The following is a 14137-nucleotide window of genomic DNA, read 5'->3' on the forward strand; positions in this document are numbered from 1 at the left end:
CTCTGTGCCCTCCAGCATGCCCCCCTCTGAGCTTTGCTTTTCTGCTCTGACTGAAGGCAAGAAGGCTGCACCTGTCTGGCATCTCAATGGTGTTACAACAGCTGTGGGAGGAGGCCCCCAATTTTTTTCTTCTAACCATCCGAGTCGAGTGGGTGTGAAGTGATAGCTCATGGTCACTTTCATTTGCATTTCCCTAAGGACTAATGATGTTGAAAATCTTTTCATGATCTTATTGGCATTTATACACCTTTTTTGGAGCAATATCTATCCAAATCCTTTGGCCATTTAAAAAATGGTTAATTGTTTGCTTTCACTGTAGAGTTACAATAGTACTCAATGTATTCTGGAAACTAGTCCCTTAGTAGATATGATTTGTAAATATTCTCTCCCATTTTGTGGGTGATACTTTTTCTTTCTTGGTAGTATCCTTTGAAGCATAAAAGTTTTTAATTTTGATGAAGTTCACTTAATCTATTTTTTCTCTTCTTGTGCTTTTTTTTTACATCATGGTTAAGAAAGCATTTCCTCTTAGCTATTTAAACATTTAGCCAAGGTCACAAAGATTTGTGCCTATATTTTTTCTAAAGATTTTATAGTTTTGGTTCCCATATTTAGATCTCTGATCCATTTTGTATTAATTTTTTTATATATGGTATGAGGTAGAGTAGCAACTTATACTTTGTGTGTGATTATTTAGTTATCCCAGTATCCCAGTATCATTTATTGAAGAAATTATTCTTTTTCCCTTTGAATTTTCTTGGCATACTTGTTGAAATCAATGACCATAGATGTATTTTTTTTAAGATTTATTTATTTATGCATATAATAACTGGGGTAGAGGCCAGAGATGGAGGGTGGGTGAGAGGATTCACCAGAGACAGAGCGGGGAACAGAACAGGCAGACTGACTGAAATACACTGCTGAGGGGAGCAGCAGGCAAGACAGGAGAAGTCTGCCGTGCCATGTGGGTATCTCCCTGGCTGGCCCTCACTGCAGAGGCTGTGGACAGCTTCACAGTGCTGTGCTCAACCACCTGTGTCACCAGGGAGACCCGACATATGGTTTTATTTCTGGACTTTCAATTTTGTTCTATAGGCATAAATGTCTATACTTACACCAGTATCACACACTCTTATTACTCTAGTTTTTTAGTATGTTTAGGAAACAGGAAGTGGGAATCTTTCAACTCTGAAAATCTTTTGTTTTCAAAATTGTTTCAGCTATTCTGGGTCCCATGCATTTCCTTAGGAATTTGAGGATCAACCTATCAATTTCTGTCAAAAGATGGCTAGGACACAAAAGGATTATGTTATATCTATAGATGAATTTAGGGAATATTGCTTTCTAACAATATTGTGTTCCAATTCATGAATACATTTTATTTAGGCTTTCTTTAGTTTTCTTTCAACGATGTTTTGTAGTTTTCAGTGCACAAGTTTTCCACTCTTGTGCTAACTTTACTTCTAAGTATCTTACTCCTTATCATGTTGTTGTAAATGGATGTCATTGTCAGATTGTTCATTATGAGTATAAAGAAAGAGTTAATTTGTGTATTTCGATTTTGTATCCTGCCACCTGGAGGGACTCATTTGTTAGATCTAATATTTGTGTGTGTGTATGTGTGTGTGGATTCCTTGGGATTTTCTATGTGTAAGACCAAGTTCTCTGTGATTAAAGATGGCTTTACGTCTTTTCTAATCTGGATTCATTTTATTTCTTTCTCTGCAAAATTGATCTGCACATTTTTTAGCACAATGTTAAATAGCAGTAGTGTTCATTCTTGTCTGATTCCTGAGCTTTTGGGGAGGTGAAAATTGAGTTTTTCATCATTAAGTATAATGTTAGCTCATCCCTTATAATCACAGAAATGCAAATTAAAACCACATAGAGATACCGCCTCACACCAGTAAGAATGGCACATATCAAAAAAAACAAGCAACAACAAATGTTGGCAAGGATGTGGTAAAAAAGGAACTCTCCTACATTGCTGGTGGGAGTGCAAACTGGTCCAACCACTGTGGAAAGCTGTCTGGAGGTTACTCAGTCTACTGAAAATGGAGCTACCATATGATCCGGCAATTTCGCTGCTAGGGATCTATCCAAAGTACACAAAAACATTGATCCAAAAGAACACCTGTACCCCTATGTTTATAGCAGCACTATTTACAATAGGTAAAACCTAGAAACAACCCAAATGCCCAAAAATAGATGACTGGATCAAGAAGATGTGGTACATATACACAATGGAATATTATTCAGCAATCAAAAAAGATAAACATGCCATTCGCAGCAATGTGTTTTTTGTTTTGTTTTGTTTTGTTTTTATAGAGGCATGTTTTATTTATTTTGTTTTGTTCGTTTGTTTGTTTTGTTTATACATGCACTGGGTACAGTCAGAAGCGCGGGAAGGTGAGAGAATTCACCAGAGCCAGAGCGGGGAGCAGAGCAGGCAGAAGGACCGAAGTACACTGCTGAGGGGAGCAGCGGGCGGCGGGAAAGGTCTGCGTGCCATGCGGGACCCTCCTCCCGTGGCCGGGGAGCAGCCGGAGATCGAACCGGCACCGCAGAGGCCGCGGGCAGCTTCGTAACCCAACGCTCAACCGCTGCGCCACCGGGGAGGCCCCATTCGCAGCAATGTGGATGGAACTAGAGGGAATTATGCTCAGTGATATAAGCTAGAGGAAAAAGAAAAATATTGGATGGTTTCACTTATAGCAGGAATATAGGGGAAGGAAATAAGACACAGTGTAAAAAATAATAACAGTATAAAACACAACAAAGCAAAAACAGACAATTATAAATCAGAGACATCCTGCAGGGGAGGAGGAGGCAGGAGAGGGATCAGAGGGAGGGAGGGAGGAACACAGGGGACTGTGGTGATGGTGCACGGGTGCATTGGTGAAGGAAACTCTATGGGGACCACACCTGAGGGGGTGGAGGGAAGCAAATATTGTTTAAAAATGAACGATGGAAAAAATAAAAAAAAATTAATATTAAAAAAAAGTATAATGTTAGCTTTGGGTTTTTTGTAGATGCCCCTTTTCAAGTTGAAGAAACTCCCTCTACCCCAAGTTTGTTGAGTGGTTTGTTTTTATGAAAAGATGTTGGGTCTTTTCAAATGCTTTTTTCTGCATCTATTGAGATGATCCTTGATTAATGTGGTGCTTTCCCTCAAATGATTTTCATATGCTGAAACCACCTTGCTTACCTGGGATAAATTCCTCTTGTACATGGTGGGATTTATATATTGCTGGATTTAATTTGTTGGTATTTCATTTAGGAGTTTTGATCTATATTCCTAAGGAATATTGGCCTCTCATTTTCTTTCTTGTAATATTCCTGTCTGGTTTGGTCAAGGGTGTTTTTTTTTTTTTTTCCAATTCATATTTTTGTAGCAATTCTTCTGAACTTGCCTTTATAGCCATTCAAGGAACTCACCCTTCTCCTTCATAGTCACACCTCACTTTTACTGCTGTTTTCAGCTTACTAAAAAAATGACATGTCCAACTTTATCTACTCACCATCTTCAAATCTATACTTGACTTCAAACATCTCTTAGTGCTTTCTCAATGATACTGAAAAGCAACAAAACCACAAAGGCAACACAGAAGCACCTGCAGCGTGCCGGGCACTGTTCTGAACCTCACGAGGAGGAGTCCACTTTCTCTTCACAGAATTGCGAACTAAGGAGTACTACTATGTTCATGTGATAAATGAGGAAACTAGGTAAAAACAGGCAAAGTAACTTGTCTCGATTTCTCAGCAGGGATGAGACTGAGCCAGGGCCCAAACCTGAGTGAAGAATCCCCACATTCATGCTCTTAACCACGATGCTTCCTAAGAAAATTTCTGAAGGGTCATTCATGAAACTTTTTGGAGAAATACCAGCATGCTTGGAGAAAGCATATGCCACTAAAAAACTATTTGGACTAGTTTTATGAGAAAATCTGATATTTCTGTTTGACACATTGGTCACATTGTCTTGTATAGCAACGGAGACCTGTGATGTTAAATGGTTTGTCCAATATTTTAATTCTCCTATAAGTTCTGCATGATGTAAAGAGAAAGTTCCATTTTGAACTTTGGTTTTCAAAGAAAAATAATGTCAGCAGTCCTTTCAAAGGATACTTCAATGGTAAAATTTCAAATACCTTGCCCTTGGGGAAATTTTACAAAGCTGGGTACTGATTCTTTCTGCTCTAAGGCCTTCCAAGGAAAACTCAAACTTTAATTTGCATTCCTTCCCTGCTGTGCTTCAAAGACATACACTGCACACAGCAACCATAAAAATGTCTTATCAAATACAAACATGTTAAGAGAGACACTGTTGTTAATTAGTCAATAACTTCTTTTCTACACCTACTGTGTGTGAGACGCCACAAGAGATGGGAAGTAGCAGAGAGTGGACAATGAGAGCACAGGCTCCGCTCTCTTTCAGCCTTGGTCTGAGTAGAGCTCCACCACATATTCATTACGTCCACTTGGGCAAGTTTCGTAAGCCCTTTGAGCCTCAGTTTTCTCATCTGTAAATGAGGATAATAGAAACATAATTATACGAAGATGAAATGAGATAATTCACATAAAATACTTGCTATAGTGCCTAGCACATGGTAAACCCTCATTAAATATTATTATTATTATTAAGCAATCGAAAGTTGACTGGGATAGCCTCTCTTCCCAAGTAGTTCATAGTATCATAAATAACAGTAATAAGAAGCAGAATGTTCTGTACATCAAAAAAGTAAAAGTGTTAATGAGGCCTTAAGAACCAAAAGTCATTAAGCAGCTGCAGAGAAGAGGAGGGAACAATTGGGCTTGCGGAAAGGATAGTAATTCAGAGGCCATCAGGGGAGATGCAAGGGACCTGGAGAGAACAGCGGAAACAAAGGTGAAGAAGTGGGAGAGAGTGTGTGGTCAAATCCCTCAATGAGAAAGGTTTCTGGAAGGAATATTAAAAGATAAAGCTGGAAATGAACCTGGAAAACACTGACCTAGAAGTTATGGGGTTTGGATGTCATGTGGTGTGTATGAAGGTATACTAGAAGAGAGTGTTAAGTGAAAGTTGATAGTTTGTTTTTGTTTTTCAGATTTAGGAGCCAGGATCATTTTGACTTAAAAAGCATTTTAAGTTCTTGGGAAGTCACTGACCTTTTTGATCCACTCAAAGCTAACTTGAAAGGAATGTCAGGTAACAACTGTTCTTTTTCCAAACCTTTTGACATTGTGTTTGGGGCACTTTTATCATCCTTTGATTAAGGAGTTCTCATTGTTTTTAAAGAGACTTCAATGTTTAAAAGACTCATTGTTTAAAAGAATAAAGTACTTTATAAAAGAATGTGATGCTTCTGATAACAATCAAATTTAGAGTGGACTTTATGGTGAAGGGGTGTTTGCTGAGAGACCTTTGAGTACCATTTTCAGAGACCACCCTCAAAATGAGGTCAGTGGCCACGGGACACAATACAATTCACCCTCCCTTTGCCTTCATGACAAAAAGCATGCCAGAGACATTGGTGCAACATCAAGTCTCTTCATCCTGACCTCCTGCTGTCATTCCAGCTGCACAGACACCCTTTGTTTCTACCTCCTCTTCCTTCCTCCTTGTCTCCCTCTGTGCTGTTCTAGGGAGATAAACTTGAAACTTATCATCCATCCAACATCCTTCCCTCAAATCATCCATGTGCCCATAAACTTGCCCTAAAATATTCTCCTTCCCAGCATCCATATTACATTTCTTGCCCATAGTAGACGTGCTACTGTATCAGTAGGAGCTGTGTTTGCCTATGAACTGACAGGAAACTTGCATCTAATATTAAGAGAGTGGAATACCATAGCCATATGTTCCAGAATCATTTCATGAGACCATTGCCAATTCCAAGACCCTGGTTCATTTCTGCTTAAGATAGTAATACATATTTGTACAAAGATGACACTGGAGCAGGCATATTCATTGGCCTTGGCATTTTTCTTGCCTAATGAGCTTAATAATTTAAATGCTAAAATCTCACAGTACATAAAGGTTGCCTAAAGTGTTGTTCAGAGTCTTCTTTTTTAAGGAGTCACAGAAAAAAAATGGCACTATGGTCCACAAGGTAAGTCTTGCCCTGGGTGTTAGATGATAACAGACAGACTAAATGACAGTTATCAAATAAAACACAGGTGTAAGGAACTATTTAGAATATTTAAAAATTCCACAAGCTCATTGCCTAAACAAAAGATTAACGAAGCAAGTCAAATTTGGGCATAGAACTTCCAACTATGCTTGGCACAGAGGATATCCAGTAAGTATTGTTGATTTGGTTGAATGACACAACCAGAAAATTTCCCTCATGACACAGGCATAATCTGACCTTGTAGAGGAAAGAGGAATACTGGAATGAAATATCTGAACTTGTGCTCTCTCTAACTTTAATAACCTGTGAAATCCATTTACAGTGTCTTCTTGCAACTCTGAGACTCAGACATGTATCCTCATTGTTGATGGCAATATTATTCTTTTTTGTTTTTGATCATCCTGACCAAAATTTTGAGGCCATTCAAGACCTTTTTTCCATATCATGACATTCAATTAAACCTATGACTTAATGATTTTGCTGTTATAGATCTTAAATGTCTATCCTTTTATGTCCTAGAAGTACATCTTAGAATGCCATTAATCCCGTGTCCTCTGGGCTTAACTAACACTGGGCTTAATGCAGCAGCTTATTGGTAAAGACTTCTGAGGTCCATAAGTTCCTCTGATAATATCTAACAAGCAATGTAGTTTTAACAGTACCTTTTTGGACACCTAACCTCTTTTTTAAAATAATGCAATTCAAGTCTACTTATTTTTGTTGAAATCAACAGAAATATAGGCTCATGGATATAGCTTATTAATTATGAAGCAGTTAGCAAATGCCAAGTGTGAAGCTTGCATTCACATTTCCTTCTGATAAAACACACCAGCCTTATAATCCCACCCAAAGAATTTGTTCCTCTGATGCAAGGGTCACCAAAGTAAAAATTTAGCAATACTCAGCTACTCTCATTCATTTACAAATCACCTTCTGCTATGACAGAGAAGTTATGATGAACACTACATGATCCACAATGGCTAAAAAAAAAAACTACTGTCTGGTTCTTAAGGATTTCCAGTAAAGTGTTGCTTTCCAATACCTATATTTAAACATAAGAGACTAGTCACCTTCTATGCCCAAGAACACTCTGATTCTGGAGACATGGACACTGAATCTAAGAAATAGCCTAAAATGGGGTAGTCATTACCCACCTCTCATCTTTTGGAAATGAAATTCTTTATCATATAAAAAAGCTTTAGCAAAGAATTTGCAAGAGAGTAAGTGATCAGAAAAAGCTGGCCATCCTTCCCACAACTAACAAGGGGCTACCAAGCAGTTCTGATCTATTGATTGAAGCTCAACCTTAGGGAACATTTGGTCTTTTCTTGCCATTTGGTTCCAAAATCCAGAATCATTTGATTCACATTATCCTTCCCCATTTAAAATATCACTCCTTCTTTTGCTGTCTGAAGAACTTGATAACTGTCATTTCAAAACCCAACTTAACCCAGGGTGTAATTTTTCTTCCTGGAAATCCTAGACACTATGTCAGGAATGTCCAAGAGTAATTCCAATTCACTTACACAAAAAGAACTGCTAGAGATACACTTCTTGAGAGAATTACTTCACAAAGATTAAACAGGCTTTGATAAAAACCCATGTTTCCTAATCCAAAAAATATCCCTCATGCACAAACTTGAAGCTTTGAAAAAGCTATCTTATTCTTGACTTTTATAAGTAGGTTGCTTCTAATCCTGGTTTATTAAGAAATACAAGATCATTGGTGCTACAACTTTGTGAAAGAAAAAAAAAATCAGTGGTTGCCAGGTATTTGGGGACAGAGGAGAAGTGGTAAAGTGAAGTAGAGGAGGATTTTTGGGGGGTATTAAAACAATTCTTTATACTACTGCAGTGGTTAATACATGATACTTCATTTCTCAAAACTCAATTTATAGTACAATGAGTAAAGATTTGTACATGATAATTAAAAAAAAAAAGATTTAGAAAGTTGTAAGAATCCCACAATTAAATGCAGTATGTGTCAAAACAACCTAACTTTATTACAAATGTGTGATACACTCTCACTAAAAAGTGTGGGGGGGAGAGAGGTATCAACCTAAGTAACTTAGGAAATGGAGGCTATAAAAATTGTACAAAATCACAGTAAAGGAGGAGGGGAGAGGTCAAGGAAGAAGTAGTAGAGTAGCAGCAGCAGCAGCAGCAGCAGCAGCAAGACGCTCCCTATCACTATGACTTAAATGGGCAAACCACCCATAGTTGTTTGGTTACCTACTAAAGCTAACTTATGACACACCAGATCAGACTGGTCAGAGCTGCATAGGTCATATCAAAATTACAGATTGCTCCTGACTTCAGTCCTCCTCCCAAGGTCAATTAGCAACTAACCATAAGATAAGACACCAGGGGTGAGGCTGAAACATGCATTTGAACCACAGAGACTAAGAAGAATAGCAACGAAAGGTAAGAGGAGCACTGCACTCTGCCGATATCACCCTTACTCCACCACACCACTAAGAATGTCTTCCTGGATCTATGGCTTCTCCAGTGTTGGAGGGGAGGGCACAGGGAAGAGCAAAGATGGACATCCAGTTCACTGTTACACTACTCTTCCTGAAGGCCTACTTGGGTCTCACCTCACAGAGATCCCTGGGGAAATCCATGGCTATCAGCTAAAAATAAAGGGGGTGAGAAAAGGATCTGTGATCTAGCTTTTGCACATCAAGTTCCTGCTTATAGAAGTCTGTGAGTAGAGATTCTAACCAGAGTACTGAGGATCTGCAGAAGCCAGTGGCCTCTGCCAGTGGCCCTATCTCACCAGTGAGCTCAGTTGCCCTATGGTACGTACCACCAAGCCACAGAAACCAGCCAAAAGCCCCACCCAGCAGTGAAACCAACCTACAGCCCTGCCCAACTTCCTGGAACAATGTTACCCTTTCTGAACAGGGAGTCCAGCCAGCAGCAACATGCATATGGGAAGCACAGTCTGAGATCCACCTGACCAGGAGCAATTATGGAATTCAGCCCATAGGCCTTCCATTCATGGAATCTAACCAGTGGCATCAATCTGCCAAGGGAACATGGCCTATTACCTTGCCCAACTGGAGGTGGTTGCAGAGCACAGTTAGTAGTTCTACCTGACCTGAAGCACAGTCAAGTTCTGCCCAAACAAGGAACCCACCCAGTGGCCTCAACACCTCAATGCAGAGCCCAGTCAACAGGCCCACTCAGCTGCATGATCCAATGAGTAGCAGACCCATATCCTCAGAGCACAATCAATAAGTAGCCTTGCCCAAGTAGAGACCCCAATAGCAAGCCACACCTGTCCATAAATGCTGCCAGCTGACTGGTCAAGATTTTTCTCTGCTAAAGCAAATCTGTAAAGTTTGGAAGAGGAGATCATTTACTGAAATGCACAGCTATAAAGGCAAGGAATCAAGGATCATGAAGAGTTAGGTAAACAGGACACCACAAAAAAGAAACTTAGAAAAGTCCAGTAACTAATCATAAAGAAACAGAGATGCATGAGCTATCTGACAAAGACTTACAAACAATACTCTTAAAAGAAGCTCAGTAGAGTACAAAGACACGCAGACAAAATTAGGAAAACAATGTGTGAACAAAATAAGTTCACCAAGAAATAAAAACCATTTTTTAAAAATACCCAAACACTTTAAAACTGCAGAATACAATACTGCATTAAAGGATTCAATAGAGAGCTTCAACAGGCTCAACCAAGCAGAGAAAAGAATCAATGAAATAGACGCTATGTTTTTGAAAATATTTTGCCAGAGAAAGAAAAAAGGAATGAAAAAATTAAAGTTTACAGGAGTTGTGGATCCCATCAAAAGAAAAAATACACATATGACGGAATCCCAGAAGACGAGAAAGGGATGGAAAGCCTATTAAAGCAATAATGGCTGAAAACTTCTGAAACTTGGAGGAAAAAATGGGTATCCCAGATTCAAAAAGCCCAAGGAATTTAAGCCTTAAAAGAACTACACTAAGAGACATTATAATTATAAAACCTCAAAGACAGAATTTTGAAAGAAGGAAGAAATGACTCATCCATACAAGGGAATGACTATAAGACTATCAGTGGATTTCTCAACAGAGATTTTAAGGCCAATAGTGGAATGATATATTCAAAATGTCAAAAGAAAAAACCCTGCCAACTAAGAATACTATACCTGCCAAAGCTATCCTACAGAAATAAAGGCAAGCAGGGCCTTACCAAACTAACAAAATTTGCATAAACTAATAAAATACTGAGGAGTTCACCACCACTAGACCTGCCTTACAAATTATGCTAAAGGATATTCTTCAAGGTGAAATAAAGAGATGTGAATCAGCACTGTAAAAACCTATGAATGTACAAAAATCACTGGTACTGGTAAATACATACTGTCATTTGTCCCTTAATAATGGAGATATGAGAAATGTATAGGCAAATTTGTCATTGTATGATTATCAAGAGTGTACAGTTATACTCCACATAATGATGTTTTGGTCAACAACAGACTGCATATGATAGTGGTCCCTATATATAACCTGGGTATGTAGTAGGCTATACCACTTAGGATTATGTAAGCATCCTCCTCACACATGACAAAAGTTGCTTAATGAGACATTTCTCAGAATATATCACCATCATTAAGTGACATATTAACTGTATACATCTCTCTCTATATATATAGCACTGTCATAAAAAAGGGACATTCTGCCATTTCAACATGAAAATACCTTGAGATCATTATGCTAAGGGAAATAAGTCAGAGAAAGATTCTGTTATCTCACTTATATGTGGAATCTAAATAAAACAAACTCATAGGAAAAAAGTAGATCGTTAGTTGCTAGGGAAGAAGTGAAGGTATAAACTTCCATTAGAAGAAAAGTTCTGAGCATTGTGATTTTACTTAATGTTGTGCTGCATATTAATAAGTTACTGAGTAGATCTTATAATTTCTCAATACACAAAGAAATTACAACTATGTAAGGCAATAGATGATTAATCTTATTGTAGTAATAATTCCCCAATATATACATAAATCAACTGAGCTATACATAAATCAACTGAAGAAAGCAACTAGCCATAGCTTAGTTTCATAGTCTTTTTAGCTCTCGCTCTCTCTCTCTCTGTATAAGCACACAATTTGCAAAATGTGCAATGTCCCTATATATGTGCATCAGTTTATCATAAAGCTGCATCTTTTGTCTTTGCAATTATAATTACTATTCGCAAAATTAGTATCTTTTAAAAAGTTATTGCCAGAATTTGCTTCTAGTTTATCTTTCTCATCACTTGCTTTTAAAAGAACAAATTATATGCTTACACAATGTCTTAAACATTTTGAGAGGATGACCAACCACACACAAAGCATGGATAGTCTTCACCAACAAAGGGTAAGCAATCATTTAGATGAAATTTGTCAAAGACACATCCTATGTTATTACCCTATGGGTCTACAGACAACATTTCCTTATGTTCCCCAGAATGTTAATCTGTTAAGGTTGGAGACAGGATGGTATAAGTGGCCCATAGTTAAACTCTACGTATGAGCCCTTCTGTAGAGATTTACTGCAAACTTAAGCAAATTAGCAACTCAGTTCCCTACTAAAAACAAAAACACAAAACTATTCAACCTGCACTTCCCATTTTAATTAACCATGGAACCCTTTTTACAGGATAGCACCTACAAACAATCTTGGGAACAGATTTTGGGAAAATAGTTTGTGCAACCCTCAATGGCAGTTGATAACACTGCCATAAAGGATGAACCTAAGACCAAAAGCTACAGTCAGGAAAATCCATGATTGGCCTCTTCTTGTGGATTTCATTAGTTGTAAAAAATTTCATTATCTACTTAACAAAATTAAACAGATAGGCACTGTATTACAAGACCAAGCAAGAAGACACAAACTCACAGATGACTTATAATTCTTATTTTGATCACAACTGTTGGTCTTCTGAAATGTCAACTCTTACCAGAGATAAAATTTAAGAGATGCAGATTCTAAGACATAACAGGTTGTTGCTGGCTTTTAGCTGTACAAACACAAAAATGTCAATTATTGGAACACTCCTGTAGTCTGAGGAGAAAAACTAAGTGAAACTCTTCAGTTGCAATCTCAAGAAAGTGAAATAAACAGTCATTCATACCAACTGGTCTTATTTCTCACACTGTGCCAAGGTGCCTGGACTCAGTACAGATACATTTAATATATTTAGCTATCAAAGGTTTTGTAGTGTGTCTGTTCACATCCCATCAACATTTATTTAAAAAGTCCAGATACCATATTAGGTATTGTCACAGATATGAAGTGACAAACTAGTAAAACCTTCTCAGGACTATCATAGATCTATTCTTAATCTACAAAATTCTAATTTTGGTACTGTATTTCAGCTTGTTGAAATGGTGCTTAATTATTAGAGAAATTTGTTTCTTTTAACTGTTAAATAAAGCTAGATTCTTCTTGGCTTATAACAAGTGACACTAGATGACTATTTCTATTGACTTTCCCCTTCCTTTGGCCCTTGTCTGGGTTCCTCAGTACTAATACCAGAAAATACATTAAATGAACATTCAATTCATAATTTTCTGTATAACTTATTTACAAGATGGACAAAATGTTCCATATTCTATATTATGGATTGGTTTTATCCTCTCACAACATCCATTTGCCATCTCCTTTATATGCATGAAAAACGAAAAACAATTTAGCCGAAGATGATACAAAGCAGCTTCTCTCAATATACATGTACCTCAAAATTATTATTTTAATATTCATGCTATAGATCCCTTTCCAGTGGCATGCTGGAGTTAGGTAGAATACACTTCTTCAAAGATGATAGTGTTTGTGTGTGCAGTGGTGGGGTGGAAATGGACACTACACTATCAGAATTCCTTATTGAGTGTGTGGCCTCATTTTGTTTGCAGATTTTAGCCCATGAGGCAAGTTAATTGCATAACTGGTATGCCTAAGTATACAGAAAGCAATCATGCAGTATTAGACATTATTAATACTCTGAATTATATCTTTTAAAGTCCACAGTACAGACCTGTGACTTTTAACAATGGCTCTTAAAATATAGCCCAAAAAGCCATTCAAGAGAAATCACATCTTGCTGAAAATGCAGTTTACTGGGCTCCAGAATTCACACTGTAACACATTCTCTAGCAATCCTTATGACCACTGACATTTTTAAAATATCGTCCAAAGAAATATAGTTATTTTTGAAAATTACTGAAAAATTTCACATTTCTGAATCAATTTGGAGATGATTAATTTACCAAATTTGAGGTTTTAAAGTTTGTATAAAACATTTAACTTAATTATCTTCCAAACAATTCTGTCCCAAGCTACACATTAAGCAGCACAAGAGATTACAACTAAGCATACCCTTTAAGGTATACTCAGATTCTCAAGATGCATCAAAAAGTGCAAATAAGTCACATTTTTATTATTTCCTGGGGTTAGGCCAAGATGGCTTTTATGTTTCTGAAACAATCCAGAAAGCAGAGATTGAGGTTTCTGAGGAAGGCACCAAAACATCTGCAGCCACAGGTATGTTCGCAATTCTCAGTCAAGTTTTCCTGTATCTACTTTTGTTAGATTTATCCAGTTTAACAGTCATTCCTAAACCTGCTTCCTAAAAACTCCAAGTCCAGATGTGGTGTAGCATTTTTAAAAAGAAATGTTAATGGAGAGAAAAGTTTCCAAAAAATGTAGGGAGGTACACACATATTTTGAAAAAGATTTGTACTATTATTCCCATAAACAAGGAAGAATAGTTTTGAAAATTATGTTCAGCAAGAAATTTATTTCATGGAGTATTTTGAAAATAAGATGCAGGGTTGGTTAAGTGGTATCTTTTAAAAATCTCCCTATTTGAATCCTGTCTTAACATTAAACAATGAAATAGCATTGGGATACTTTTATTTCTTCAAAAATCAAGGGTGTAACTGACTTGACACTCAATTTTACGACTTTCCCCAAATGAATAGAAATTCACTGAGATTCTCCTGATCTTTCCTGTAGCTCTATTGTTACTGAAACTGTCC

The 14137-nt window shown here is 37.4% G+C and overlaps 1 protein-coding gene across 1 annotated transcript in view; it reads left to right on the top strand.

Annotated features, from left to right (window-relative positions):
- The window catches only part of SERPINE3 (serpin family E member 3), a gene marked incomplete at its 5' end in the record, with an annotated part of 34374 nt that overhangs the window by 17744 nt on the left and 2493 nt on the right, over positions 1 to 14137 (top strand). Inside the window, 3 exon segments of the mRNA XM_084234872.1 lie at positions 5088 to 5188; positions 13554 to 13640; positions 14115 to 14136. Coding sequence (XP_084090998.1) covers positions 5088 to 5188; positions 13554 to 13640; positions 14115 to 14136 — 210 coding nt within the window.

The sequence above is a fragment of the Talpa europaea genome, assembly GCF_964194135.1.
Source record: "Talpa europaea genome assembly, chromosome: 6".
Taxonomy (NCBI): Eukaryota; Metazoa; Chordata; class Mammalia; order Eulipotyphla; family Talpidae; genus Talpa; species Talpa europaea.